Source organism: Sinocyclocheilus rhinocerous, unplaced genomic scaffold (genome assembly GCF_001515625.1).
Source record: "Sinocyclocheilus rhinocerous isolate Xijiao unplaced genomic scaffold, SAMN03320098_v1.1 scaffold615, whole genome shotgun sequence".
Lineage (NCBI taxonomy): Eukaryota > Metazoa > Chordata > Actinopteri > Cypriniformes > Cyprinidae > Sinocyclocheilus > Sinocyclocheilus rhinocerous.
This window is the reverse complement of record NW_015631049.1, coordinates 1,597,631-1,612,458: the sequence shown is the minus strand read 5'-3', so window position 1 is coordinate 1,612,458 and position 14,828 is coordinate 1,597,631. Positions and strand designations below refer to the sequence as shown.

Below are 14,828 nucleotides of genomic sequence, written 5' to 3'. Positions count from 1 at the left end.
TTTTGGTCTAATAAGTAATATCTCTGTCTTATCCGAATTTAATAGGAGAAAATTATTGGTCATCCAATCTTTTACATTTTTAAGACACTCTGTTAGCTTAGATAATTTAGAAGTTTCGTCTGGTCTTGTTGAGATATATAGTTGAGTATCATCAGCATAACAGTGGAAACTAATCCCGTATTTTCTAATAATATTACCAAGGGGCAGCATGTATATCGAAAATAGCAGAGGACCTAGGACAGATCCTTGTGGCACTCCATATTTTACTGGTGATAATTGAGATGACTCCCCATTTAAATGAACAAAATGGTAGCGATCGGACAGGTAGGATCTAAACCATCTTAAAGCCTGCCCTAATGTGTGACAGAACACGAGATTGTAGATTCTGTGAAGACTATGATTGACAGTGCTTCAGAGATCTCCTGCAAAATCTTGTGACTCTAATTCCTGGTGTTCTTGCTGACGGTACAGTTCATGTAACGAGACAAGAATGAACAGTCGATGGCTGCTCAGATATGCTGTAGTCACAAGACACTGAGGAAAGAAACACTGTTCCCACCGAAGTCGAGGTTCAAATAAAACACATTGCTGCTGTTTCATTTGGTTATAGTTTTGTAGATGTGTTTTGTGTATTTTATTACTTAAAAAATGTGATCCGATTTGTGAATAAATCAATCTTTTGCACTGATTTTCGATGTGATTCATAAACTACACTGAATGATTCATTTGTGAATTTTACTGATCCATAGCTGTAACATCTAACTGATTCAGTGATCCAGTTGGAGCAAGTCTCTTTAACAAGAGAAATATTATCTTTTTTTTTTTCTCAAAGCAATAAAAAGATCTTCAAAGCTTAAGTGTGTTGCCTCCTCAAATCCATAATGTCATACTGAGCTCTAACCTTAAGCACAGAACTTTGGTAAATCATAATAATGAAAAGAATGGTTGACTTCTCTTATGTCATAATGTTGACTTTTTATATAATAATTACGACTTTCAATGTTATAATTATTATGACTTTGTCATGATTTTTACTTTTTGTCTCATAACTGTTGTGTATCTCATAATGTTGTCTTTTTAAGTCATAATTATGAATTTGTATATTGTAATTATGATGAACAAAAGCATGATTTTTTAATTTTCTTCTTCTTGGAAATAGGCTTCCATATTATGGAATGTAACACATAGTAAGAAAATAATCAACTTATAGATCAATACTCTTAATACATAAGTATATTCAAAAGTAAAACGTTTATACTTTTACTCAAGTGAAAATGACAAAGGAGTGCTTTTTCTGTTATTGGTAATATTTCAGCAGGGCATCTGTATTTTAATTCAAGTACAGGATATATGTACTTTATCCACCAGTGTTATTTTAGTATCCCTTTTCTACTATAACAATTTGAAATTGTTTTTAATTTTGTGTTTTCCATTTTCATTTTAATCTTAATTAAAGTTTTAAATTAGTTAAGGTTTTAAATTAATTAAAACTTTTAATTAAGTTTTTTTATTTTGTTGTGTGTTTTTGTCATTTTATTCATTTTTTAAATTAGTATATTAATTTTTATTTCAGTTTTAATTGTATATTTTAGTACATCAACTTAAATTATATGAAAATGACAAATGTTGCTTTGGCAACTAGCTAAAATAAAATAACTTTAAGGTTTTTTACATTTTGTTTCAGTTAACGTTTATTTTATTTCAAGTAATAAAAATGTCTTGAGTTTTATTGTTAGTTTTATTTAACTATAATAACCCTGTCAACCCCCACTTTGAGCTTTTAGTTAATACCAGCAACAAAGAGACTTGCCATAAAGTAAGATGACAAGAGCAAATGATCAGCTGAAGCAAACAGAACAAGTCAGGTTAGACTATGATTATAAGAATTAGCTCATCCGAAATGACAAGTAGAGACAGAAAAGTGAAAAAGACAGTTAGTGAGCATCAAACTGTGTACAGGGAAGTGAAAGTGTGCAATAATTTGAGATAAACACTGGCACAACCTGCATGCCAGAGTCATGCCATAATCAACATCTTGTGCTCCACAACAATACACTGTCAATAACATCTCTCTCACTTTTTTTCTACAGAATGGGACAAAACCAAGGCAAGGAGGGGGAGCTAGGGCAGGACAACAGCTCTGCAGGACCAGAGGAAAAGGGACCAAGCCCAGACCCTGGGGGGGCCAAAGAGGAAGGCAATCTAACCATTGAAATTCATGGTGTCTGGACAGATGAGGAGAACACAGCCGGTGGAAGATTGGATGGAGGCCCAGGCAGGGAGTCACCATCACCTACACCAGTGCATGGTTTGGATTCTCATGATAAGTTGTGCGCTCCCACGGATGGGGGGGTTGTGGAGGGAGGGGATGGCGAGAAAGAGGGAGGAAGAAAGAGTAGCGAGGAAGACAGGGCTGAACCGCTGGCTCCACAGCAGCTGAATGGAATCGCACAGTCTGACAGCTGCACGCAAGGCACATGGGAGGCTGGTGAACCAAACCACGACAGAAAAGACTTGGAGAGTACACTAGAAGACCATCAGGACAACCTTAGGTGTGACCTTCCTGGTAAAGACAAAGTTGAAAGCCGTCGCAAAGGAGAAAACAGGAGTAAGAAGCATGCTTCATATGTAAAGAACGAAATGGAGTCTGTCTGTGGAGATGACGACAAGCTAAAGAGCCAGGAAGAGGTGAGAAAACTCGATTTTGGAGCTGCCTGTGATATTAGTCTAAAGAATACAGGGCCTACCTTGGAGATTCTGGAAAGGAAGGACATTTCAAAACCATGTGGTGGGGATGCCAACGCCAACGTTCACTTCACGGTTCAAAACCAAGCTTTAGTCATTACCAAAAATGTCATGTTGAGGACCAGCATGACTGAATCGCAAAACAAGAGGCTGATTAACAAGCGCACAACATCAAACCTTGTGATGAACTCACAAGCGGAAACATCAAAGGACACTACTGAGGCAATTCAGCACAGCAAAGAAGAAAACCAGAAGAAGCTGCCAGAGAATCCACATAAGGTTGTAACAGAAACCCCAAACGCTGAACATTCCTCCCCGAAGAACGTCGAAACCCAAAGGTGGTCTTTGAAGGATGTCTACTCAGCCAGACAACCAGAAATCCCACATGCTGAACGTTCCTCCATAATGAACATTGAAACTCAGGGGCAGCCAATGAAATATGTCTGCAAAGCCAGAGAAAATGTTACGGGGTGTCAGCCAACAGATGAAGTCATAAAGACCAGATTTACTAGTTCATCTCTGGCAGGTGTGGATTTACAAAGCAAAGCTGTGAGTCTGGAAAGAGCGCAGAGCCCAGAGGACCTCAGCACCTTAGAAGTGGCATCCAAGTCACCTTGGGGTCACTCTGAGAGCCATCGACAAATATCTGCGGGCGAATTCACACAGGATGAGCTTCAGAAAGAAAGGCAATTTAATGTGTCAGACTTGGAGAGCCCTTGGACAAAGGAACCTTCACTTGGGAGATCACCCGCTGGAGGTCATAAAAATAAAGATGGCATAAGAGGGACTGAAGAAAGAGAAAATCTGGAATCTGCTTCAAAGGGTCCGTATCATTCCCATGAAAAAAAAACTGAGATAAAAGATCTTTCTCTGCATGGAACAGAAACGGAAGAGGGTTGTTTTGTGACATCTAATATTGCCAGTGTAGTTATGCTGGGTGAAAACAAACCCTGGCTACAAAGCTATGAAGATGAGAAATGTATTACATTCTCTGAAGACATTACAGATTCGAACCCCCATTGTAAATCTGATGTTCAAGTTATGCAAAAAAATGAAAAAGAGGATCTCCCTCTTTTAGCAAAGGCCAAAGTACACACAGAGAAAAGTCTGGCTGAAATGAGTCCACAGGCAGTGATACAAACCCTTCCAGAGACGGTGAAGGATACTACAAATGAGATGGATCCAGAACGTTCCTCTTCTATAAGTGCAGTGATTGATGTAGAAGATGCTACAAAACAACAGAGCTTAGATGGAAACGCTAATGCTAACTCAGAGAGAGACCAGGTCGGCAAGTCTAATCAGAATACCATCAGCTTGCGCAAGGAAACATCTGCAACTGGTTCCATCTCTGAGCTCATTGCTGGTCTTGATACTGCAGCTTCAGGTCGCATAGATGATAGGCCAAGTGTGGACAAGAAAACAGAAGTCACTCTGTCTGGTTCTTCTCAACTTCAAGAAAAATGTTTTTTGAAGATTTTTACAAATGCATCAACTCATTCCACTATAAGCCAGACAGACGTATCCGATCAGGTCCGGGATGGTTGTGCTGCTGGAGCTGCATTAGCACACAACACAGCAAACACATCTGCTGCACAAGATGTGCAACATTCCTCCTCCATGTGCAACCTAATAAGTATGCAAGCTAACGAGAAACAAGATAAAGAGCAGAACAAGCTGTCGACACAAGCAAATTGTCATGTGTTAGAGGAGAAACGTTCAAGCCAGCTTGACCAAAAGCACGCAATAGAAAGCAACCCAACAACCAGCATGGAAACACCACAGGGTGCACAGAAAAGACATGTTTCTGATATGATAAAGGAAACTATTGAGTTGCAGAAGAAGATGAAGGAGTGGACCAAGCCAACTGAGGCCCGAGTTGATCTGACCTTAGATGCAACACAGTCTGTGAAAGTGTCACAGATGAAAGCAGCATTTGATCCACCAAAGAAATCACCTGACAAAGCACTAGAGAGAAAACCTTCAGTAAGAAAAGGTAGGAACATTTCTGAGAAGGATGCTATTAATGTATGGACCCCTTGGTGGATAGAAAGATGGAGCAGAAACCCCATATGTTGCATTGTGTTGCTATTAAACCAGACCAATATGGCATGCTTACAGCACCATATGATTGCACTTTTACATACTTTTTTTTTTTTTTTATCACATTTGCATTGCAAAGCCATTAAAGTAATCATTATTGACGTTTAGTCATATTCTTGTACATTAATGTTGGAGGAACAATAAAACTTAAGCTTGTTAACATAAATTTTAATTAAAACCACTTTTAAAAATATTTAAACTTTAAAATATTGTTTTCTATATATAATATTATTTATTATTAACCAAATCTATTATTTATTTATTTAAATAGATAATTGTATGCAGCAAATAATGATATTGTGTATCCCAGCATAATGGTGCCATCTTGTGGCAATTTCCGTTTAGGAACCTCAACACATCACAGCTCAAAATAGAAAAACACTATCCAAAGGTTAATTGTGTTTATACTTTGTTGTATTCTCACTATGATACTATCAACGTACTAATCGAAGATACTTGACGTTTACTGCCTTCACTGCGTGTGTGACGTCCGCAAACTGGTTCTACAAGTAAGTGCAGTCACGTCGTCCACATTGAACTTCGTACCTGTTCACGCTCCGAATGGGCGGGGCTAAGACGAATGTGTTTTGTGATTGGTGAGCTTCAAGGCCACTCATTTCTCTTTTGTCTAATCACGTTCTTCGTGGGGCGGGGAAAACAAAACAAGGCGTGGCTTCCGGCGAGTCTCGGAGAAGTTGAGTGAGGCAGAGGCATAGGGAACATTCGCGCGATCAGGGACCGCTGCTGGGAAACTAAAGCTGTGTATAGTACAAAATTAAAGTCGGCCTTGGATATATTTTTCCTACGACAGCTGAGAAGGTAAGAACAGGCGCATACGCGATCTGTCATGTAATGTTGTAACATGAGGTGAAGATTGTATTGCTGTGGGTAAGTTTAAGAATCTGTCCATGTGAAGGGAGCATGGCAGCGTGGATCAGGCCAGATGGGCTGATCTGCAGTGCTCAAAACGGGCATTGACTTAAATTCTGGTGTCTCATATCTGAACTGACATGCTTTTAGGTTGGAATATGTAATGCTGTGATTTGTATGGATATATCAAGTTACGCTTTTGACTTAAACAAGTGTGGGAAGCGAAAGTTGCTGCATCTGGGTCTGTTTGAATTTTAGAATATTTGAATGACAAATTATACTGATATTAATAATATGGAATGTTCGTTTTTTTTCTGTTTTAAATTCTTAGTATAGAATGTTAGAGCCTTTCATTTGAAATTGCTAATGTGAAATGTTCGATTCTTGGAATGTTTGTCTGCTGATCACATTAGAAGAACAGAGAGCGAGTGAGTGATCGTTAAACAAATAAAGCTAAAGTTTAACCACCTTAAAATGCATCCAAAGCCAATGTGATTCATCTTAATTTTTTTTTTTTTTTGGCAACTTTTAGCTTGCTTTGCTAAGGTAAGGTGTTGCAACTGTCAGTCCGGACGGTGTTCACTGCTCAGAGCAAAAATGAAAGTTTAAATCAGTATCAGATAGAAGTGTCAAGCCTTGGAACAAATGATCTCCAGAAGATATGCAGAATCATCAAATTCGTTTAATCAGTCAATACATTTGCAGAGAAAAATGTGGAGAGATCATTTATATCAGTGGCCAAGACGTGTTTAAACAAGTTGGCTGAACTTCCTGTAGGTGTGGATTATCTTGTCAGATACAGGAGGGTGGATGCATTAAAAATCATCTTTGAAACTTAATGCAGTGTGATGTCTAAAGTTTTAAACATTAAGACATGATCACCACTTTTGAGAAATGTTGTTGAAGTTTTCATATACTTGAGATAAAAGCTGTTTTTTTCTACATGGAGTGGGTCGCTGCCATGTTGACAACATATGATTGTTCTTGTCATACAGTTGACTTAATACTAATATTACATTTCATTAAAAACAGAGCTGAGATTGAAAATAAATGCAGGGACATCTGAAAATGTATCAAGTTTCTGTTCACATTTATCTGGTTTTTATTTATTCCAACAATGAATAAAAACCAGATAAATGTGAACAGAAACTTGCTGAGAGCACCTTCAGTGCAGTGAGATTCCTGTTTAAAACCTTCCCTTTTCCTTAGAAGAACTTCCATTTTTTTTATGATGCAAAAAATGCTTAAATGTTTGTAATTTCAGCTGGAAGAACAATAGTTGTTTGGTTATTATTATTCCATTCAGCATGACTCTTAACCTCAGGCCTATCCCTGTAATAAGCATAATGGACTATAAGGCATTTTAGATTAAATTGCTAGTCTTTGTTTTGAGTTATTGAGTTTGACTGCTTCAGATCCACCCTAAAAGTGTTAGTTTACTGTCTTGGTAGTTTACTTGTCTTTTCGCTTCTTGCATTAACCTTCAGTCATCTCAAAGGAGGAGAACAAGTGTTTGGGCTGTTACACCCGGTTAGAGTTTTAGTGAATATTATGTAGCGTGCAGAGTTTTCTGTGGTTACCCATGTGTCGACCACACTATAATATTGTCTGGCTTGTTTCAGTTTGACTCACTAACTTGCCAGGAAGCAGGAAAGAATATAAAAATAATGAAACCTCAAATGCTGTGATGTGTTGTAAGGCTTTAAAAAAAAAGTTTGTTTAGAAATCTAAGAAATGCCAGATATATTGTGTATTGTATTGACTGCTGTCTGTTTGCAGTATATCGACTGTTTGTTTTGACTTGGCATTTACAATTCCATTTCATGGATTTAATTTATCAGATATATATTTATAGAATAAGAAGGATGAAAGAACACATTGTACATGGATAAAAGTGCATTATGGTTCAATTATAGCCTTTTATTTCTTTTTTCAAGAGACCAGTCTTTGTCCTTGTTTAGTCATTGCTGGTGCATGATCCAGCTTGAGGCCACTCTGAAATCTTGACATGGTAATGTTTGGGCTGGCCGTCAGAATGCATCAGCCTGTTTATGCGTATGGACATCATTGCATCGGCTCCTCTGTGCCGGTTTCCTTGTGCTCCTTGGGAAATGGGTCAGGATGCTGGGTAAAATTAGTCAGGAGATGCAGGAAGTTGCCGCAAGGCTGGAGAGGATGCAGCTTCGGGAGCGTGTGTGTTTAAGAGAGATAGAGAAAAACAACTGGACATATATAGGCAGAGAGAATCTGTTGAGAGTTTTAAGGAAGTTTTGTTTCCTCTAAAGACCTGACAGGTTCAGGTTACATTGCATATTTACCAGATAACGTTCTTGTGTCCTTTAGGCTGCATTCATCAGAGTATTGAGCGTTGCGATGGATATCTCACCATCAGCAGGTATGCATGTTTAAATACAACCTTCTTCAAGACTTGCTGCTGTCATTATACGGCATTTTCTTTGCTGAAACTATACTGTTGCTCATTTAAGAAAGATTTGCCCCATGTGACATTATGATTAAAAACAGTTTTGCAGCAATTAACAGGTTAGAAGCATCACTGTGAAGTCTTTTGACGTCTCAACCTTCAGTTTGATTTGCTTCTGTTCATTGTTTACCTGTATGGCATTTAGATGCATAGTCAAATGTCACCAGTGTTCAGAGGTGAAGTGTCAACAAGACAAGGGCTTTTGTTTGTTTATTACGAAACTATTGATTTTCAATATTTTGAGCCCTGATTTGAATGCTACATTTCATGGCACTTTATTTGTTATAAACTTTAAGCTGATGTTGGTTGTTTGAGTTGTGAGTTTGTTGTGTAGAAGCTTAGCCCACTGGGTTTATAAATCGGAGTGTTTAAGCTCAATTCACAGATTGTAAAGTTTAACCAGCACATGTATTCGTCCATAAAACCTAATGTTTTCCTAAGGTGAATAATGATGTCATAAATCTCATTTATTATCTGTATTTAGGGCTCTATTAAATCAGTTTTATTTTTTCCCAATTTTAGTATTTTTTTATTTTTGTGTTTTCTGATTAAACTTTTCTGGATTCTGTTTTATGATTTATTAATCAAATTAAATTTTAAACAGTTCCTTTCATTTTTTTTGACACAGTGCTGCACAACAGAGGTTTTTAGTTGAAATTAAAACATGGATGAAAAATCATTTTATATTCCTTAAGTTTTTTAATAACTCTATTACTGTTGTCGTTGTTATTACTTTTGAAGTAAATTTTTCTGTGCAAGAGTAGGCTATATTTCTGTCATAATTTCTTCAGATTAAACCAAACTTCTATTTTGGCAAGTTGTAGTGAAGACCTTTGAGTTTGTGTATGTAACAATAGTTTTTTTTTTTTTATCAAATAAAATGGTGAAAAGCTTGTAAAGTGACTCAGAGAAGCTCTGGAGATGGAAGTTCATGTGTTCATGTCCTCATATAGTGAGACAGCAGAAGCATCAATCGTGTTTGAGTATGTGCAGTTGTTGTGCAGTAGCTGAGCAGCTCATTCACAAAGAGACACGTTATATTGTAAATTCCATTATTTATGATTGGATTCTGTGATTCCAGCTAGGGCCGTCAAAATGGCTGAAAAACTAAATTCGAATTTTGTACTTAAATACTATCAAAATTCAAATTATATTCGAATTTAAAATTAGGGCTGCACGATAAATCGCATGCGATATTTAATGCGACGAAAGCCAATCACACAGAGAACATTTTTCATTTAAAAACATGAGATGCAGTGGGATGGGGAAAAACCCCGCCATAAAGTCTTGATATATGTTTTTTCAAAGTTAAACTTGCATTAATTTTACATGGCTTTCTAAACATGCGGCTCCTTTGTGCGATATGTGAGTGCACCGGTAATAGATGTCCCTCTAGAAAATGCACGAAATATGTGTTCTGTGTGAACGGCTTGGTTTCAGTTTTGATGTAAACAAGATCTTCTCCGCATTGATTTTCGCAGCAGCGCCGCATCTAGTGGCTTCAACTGGATAGGCTAACAAAAACATTATAATGCAACGACACTTATATCGTCATCACATCTCGTGCGCCACTGATAAGGCTGCCTTCTTAACGCACACCTAAAATTCTAATGCAACGTTTTTGCATTTGAATGTGAATTTTTATTTGAAATTCGACGAATATTCGAAATTCAATTTTTTTTGACAGCCCTAATTCCAGCCATGTTTTTTGCATCGTGGAAATCATAGAACCCAACAATTTTTTTGTGATAATTCAGTAATTGCTTTCTGATTTCAAAGTCAATTTTAAGTTTTTTTAATTTTTTTATGTTAAACCTTATTACTTGCAAAATAGTTAGCTGTTGTTTAAACATTGCAGTTGATAGCAGTGGCAGAGATTCTCATGCACTCTACCTGGAGCTTGCATCTTATCTCACTGTTACGAAAGGCACCAAAATCCTAGCTGGAATTCCATCACAATTGCCCTCTTTGGCAGGAAGAGGATTGAGGTTGTGTCATCCCCTGCTGGATTCCCTATGACAAATGGAATTCAGAGTGGCCCGTGGCTCACCAGGCTGTTAGAATGCTTTCATTTATTCACTCTCATGTCATCCAAAACCTGCTGACGACTTCTGCCACTGTGCACAAATATCTAATGAACATTTCTATTACAATCAATGGACACTGAAACTTTCAAGCCTCAAAAAGCAACCAAAAGCAATTAAAGTATCATAAAAGTGCCCCAAATGACCCATGCAGTTATCTCACTGTAAGTACACTTTTATTATATTTTATTTGTGCTTCTGTATCCTGTTTTAAAGCTTGAAAGCTGCTGTCCCCATTCATTCTTATTGCCTATTTGCATGGCTGATGAATTGGCTGCCATTTGCATATCTAAACCACTGATCGGCTTATGTGAATATAGAAAAACTAAGATTTATATGAGTTGTCAGAATGTTGTGGGATTTATATTACAGGCATGGCTACCCAAGTATGGCAAGCCGTTTTGACTTTTATTCATTCTCAGGATATGAATTCTTGATATCAACAATTCAATTTTTACTAGTTAAAATGTTAATTCTTGATATCAGGAATTAGATTTCTAATATCAAGAATAATATTTTTTACTAGTAGAAATGTAATTGCTGATATCAAAAATTCAATTTCTGCGAGTGATGATGTCATTGTTGATATCAAGAATTAACATTGTTACTAGTGGAAATGTAGTTGCTGATATCAAAAATAGCAATTGTTACTAGTAGAAATCTAATTCCTGATATCAAGAATAAACATTTTAACTAGTGAAAATTGAATTGTTGATATCAAGAATTCATATCCTGAGAATGAATAAAAGTCAAAATGGCTTGCCATAACCCAAGGCATTCCATGACTCAAGAGGAAAACTAAATGAACTCTTACTGAGATGCCTTAGGGAACAGAAACTTGCTGTCACCGGTTGCACCGAGCGACGAACCACACCCTGTCTGATGAGGAAGGCAGCAGCTTTATCTGTCTACATAAGATGGTTCAGCACAAGCTAATAAACCTCAGTTTAAAGCTGCATTCTATACCTTTTTTTTGGGGGGTTAAAAATGATCCAAAATCAATTATCGAGCAAGTAGCCAGTCAGTGTTCAAAACTATCTCCTTAGCCTTAGCCCAATTCACAACGGTAAGCTTATAATAATTTCGGGTCACTTTCAGAGTTTGCTGCCGTGCATCTTTGCGTCATCACGTCACGTCTGTATACATAAAGAAGGAGTCTCGGCTAGTAGGTTCTCGCGCGTGGATGCTGCAGGTGGCAGATCATTTGTAGCCTCTTTTTACAGCAGCTGGAATAATTAAACTTGTCCATTTAGAACGAGTTCTGAGGAACATTAAATTGCTTTTTGAGGTTAAATGAACAATTTATTTCGATGACATTCGAATGGACAATTAGAGATTAGACTGTACAGAAACCTCCTTCTGGGTTTGGCCTTCATGGTGAAGGCAAACAGGAAATGGCAGCAGTGAACATCCTTAACAACATTCCCATATCCTTGTAGTCGTGTATATCAGGGGCCAGGGTGCCATAATGAGCCCAGTAGTGTCAAATGAGTTCTAGTTATACAATGCTGTGGCTGGCGGGATTGAAGGGAGTGCTTGTGTTGAGAATATTTGGATAGATGGAATTTTTAAACAGAGCCATGTATGGTGTTTGAACTGAGTCAAGTGTAAAATGGCTCTGTCTGACTACATGCGAAAACACTCTCCCTATCTTTTATTCACTTTTTTACACTCCTGCATTTGGAGCTGTCACTCGCTCTGTCTTGTGCCTTTTCTCTGCCGGCGTTATGTCAGAGCCCAGCAATGCGGCTGGATTTTATAGCAGTAAAAAGGCAGATACATGACTGACCACTGTAAGAGCCCAGCTGTATGCAGCAGGAATGGGTCACAATGGTCAACTAGTGGATTATTTAGTGATTTTACATAGATTTGTATATGTGTAATTGAATATATAGGTATTTGGATTATTATTCAAGTATTTATGTGTCAGTTTTCCACTTTTCTTTTTTAATATATTTTAAAATGTCATTTATCCCTGTGATGGCAAAGCTGAATTTTCAGCAGCCATTACTCCAGTTTTCAGTGTCACATGATCCGTCAGAAATTTTTCTGATATGCTAATTTGGTGCTCAAGAAACATTCCTTTTTATTATCAGTGTTGAAAAAAGTTGATTGATTGATTTTTTTTTTTGTGGAAACCGTGGTCATTTTTTCCCCATGATTCTTTGATGTTTAGAACGTTCAAAAGTGCAGCATTTATTTGTAATCGAAATCTCTTGTAACATTATAAACGTCTTTATGGTGACTTTTGATCAATATAATGCACCCTTGCTGAATAAAAATAATAATTTCTTTTAAATAAAAACTTACTGACCTCAAACTTTTGAATAGTAGTGTACAAACTAGTGTGTAAACCCTGGGCACTTTACACTCTTGTCACCTCAAAATGATGTTTCCCTTCTAGACCGATCAAGATCATGCTTTTCTTTGAAAAACGAAAAGCCTGTGTTCTCCGATCAGCTTTTGGACAAGGCCTACCCAGCCTTCACTCTCTGTGTTTCACCATGAATCCGGTGGACCAGTGATGCCACAGTGCTGCATTACAAGGCTTCCTTTGTGCACAGCCGAGTTCAGGAAGTGAAGGAATCGCCTCAGATGGTTGTGGAGGCGGTATCACTCTGAATCATTGCTCAGAACTCAATGTGAAGTGAAAGTCGGCCTCAGTAAAAAGGCGCTTCCTCTTGTTGGTTAAATGAAGGTTTGATCAAGTTATCTTTAGGTCTTTCAAATAATCCCTTGTTCTTCTTTTGTTTCTCCTACTTCCGTTGTGCAAGTATAACAGTGATTAGTTTTCATTCAAGCATCTCAGCTATTTTCTGACATAAGTTCACAGGGAGACAGTAGCTGGATTGAGCTTGCGGTCAGGAATCTATGAATCATTTAGTGACTTACTAGTTGGTGTCCAGTTGAAGATTTTGATGAAGTAACTCTTATCTTTCTCCTCATAAGCAGGGATCCCAACCGCCAATGTTCTAATTATTGGAGGCATTTCTTAAAGGGGTCATATGATGCGATTTCAATTTTTCCTTTCTCTTTGGAGTGTCACAAGCTCTTGGTGCATAAAGAAGATCTGTAAAGTTGCAAAGACTAAAGTCTCAAATCCAAAGAGATATTCTTTATAAAAGTTAAGAGAGGGGCGTAACATTTCCGTCACATGCTTGAGGTATTCGGCCAATCATAACGCACTGGATAGCTGGCTAATCAGAGCACACCTCGCTTTTCAGACCGATTAGTTTTGTAAAAATCGACGCGTTTCAGAAAGGCAGGGCATAGAGGAGAAACAATAATGTACAGTATGTGGAAAATAATGTGTTCTTTGAACCTTAAACCGCATAAACGCATTTCATTACACCAAATACACAAAATAATGTTCTTTTTAGCAGCATCATATGACCCCTTTAAATCAGCATGAATATGCTGACATTCAAGTGAAACTGTGAATATGCAGTGAGGAAAACATAGATGACACTTGATTTTATCCACAGGGAAATTAATTCATCATAAGAAGCCATTAGTGTTCATATTTTCATTTTGAGAAGGCTCTTCCTGTTTTTGCAGTCTCGACAGTTCTTTTCAGGCTTTGTAGATTGATTCCATGTTTTGTTGAAAACATGACATGCCCAAATCATCTGTTTTTTCCACACTCTCTCTCTTGGTCAAGCATGCTTATTTGGCTGCCAGCATGTCTGTATGGCACATTCGACTGGCAGCATTTACCCCCTGCTCTCTTAAAAAAAAGTTCACCCCTTGACAGACCTAGTCATTATGTATTAAAAAAAGCTTTCAAGATGATATTAAATAATGCACTTTTTGTTTTTCATGGAATAAAGAAAATCATACCAGTTTGGAATGACATGAAGGCAAGTAAATGATGACTTAATTTTTGGTAAACTAATCTTAAAAAAAAAAACGTTTGTCTCTGTGTCAGTCAATAAGTTGTTTTATTTGTTTTAATATAAATAAATGTATGCTTTAATTCTGCAAGGATGATTATATATATATACATACTAATAAAATAATATTAAATATTTTGAAAAATGTAAAGACATTTTTTAATATTACAAAACATTTTTATTTCTAGAAATTGCTGTTTTTTTTAAGTTCTAGTCATCAAAGATTTTGAAAAAAAAAATAGCCTAAAGCAGCAACTGTTTTTAACATTACTAATAAAAAAGGTCAGCATATTAGAATGATTTCTGAAGGGTCATGTGACACTGAAGACTGGAGTAATGATGCTGAGAATCTAGCTTTGCCATCACAGGCATAAGTTACTTTTAAAAATATTGAACATATATTGAATATTTCACAATATTGCTGTTTATTTAAATAATAAAGAACCATATTTTTTTTGCTCATCTGCAAAATGACCCGATCTTTTACTTAAAATCTGATATGATAATGCAATATGATCTGAGCCATGGGTTTTGTGATCCGTTGCACCCCTACTCTTGACTTGTTATTTGAAGAAAAAAAGCGATCACTGAAGTTTTTAATCATGCTGATTTGTCCGCAGTGAAGTTTTTTTTTTTATTCGGGCTACTTAAATT

At 37.0% G+C, this 14,828-nt stretch overlaps 1 protein-coding gene across 2 annotated transcripts in view; it reads left to right on the top strand.

The window, feature by feature from the left end:
* The first annotated feature begins 2,090 nt into the window (after window positions 1–2,090).
* Window positions 2,091–14,828, top strand: part of coro1ca (coronin, actin binding protein, 1Ca) — a 55,567-nt gene continuing 42,829 nt past the window's right edge. Inside the window, exons 1-2 of one of the 2 annotated variants that reach the window (XM_016553892.1) lie at window positions 2,091–3,083; window positions 3,201–4,738. In XM_016553892.1, the coding sequence (XP_016409378.1) occupies window positions 2,092–3,083; window positions 3,201–4,738 (2,530 nt within the window). In that variant the 5' untranslated portion in view covers window position 2,091. Of the gene's footprint in view, window positions 3,084–3,200; window positions 4,739–8,044; window positions 8,111–14,828 lie in introns of those variants that run through there. The other variant, XM_016553893.1, reaches the window with a different exon arrangement.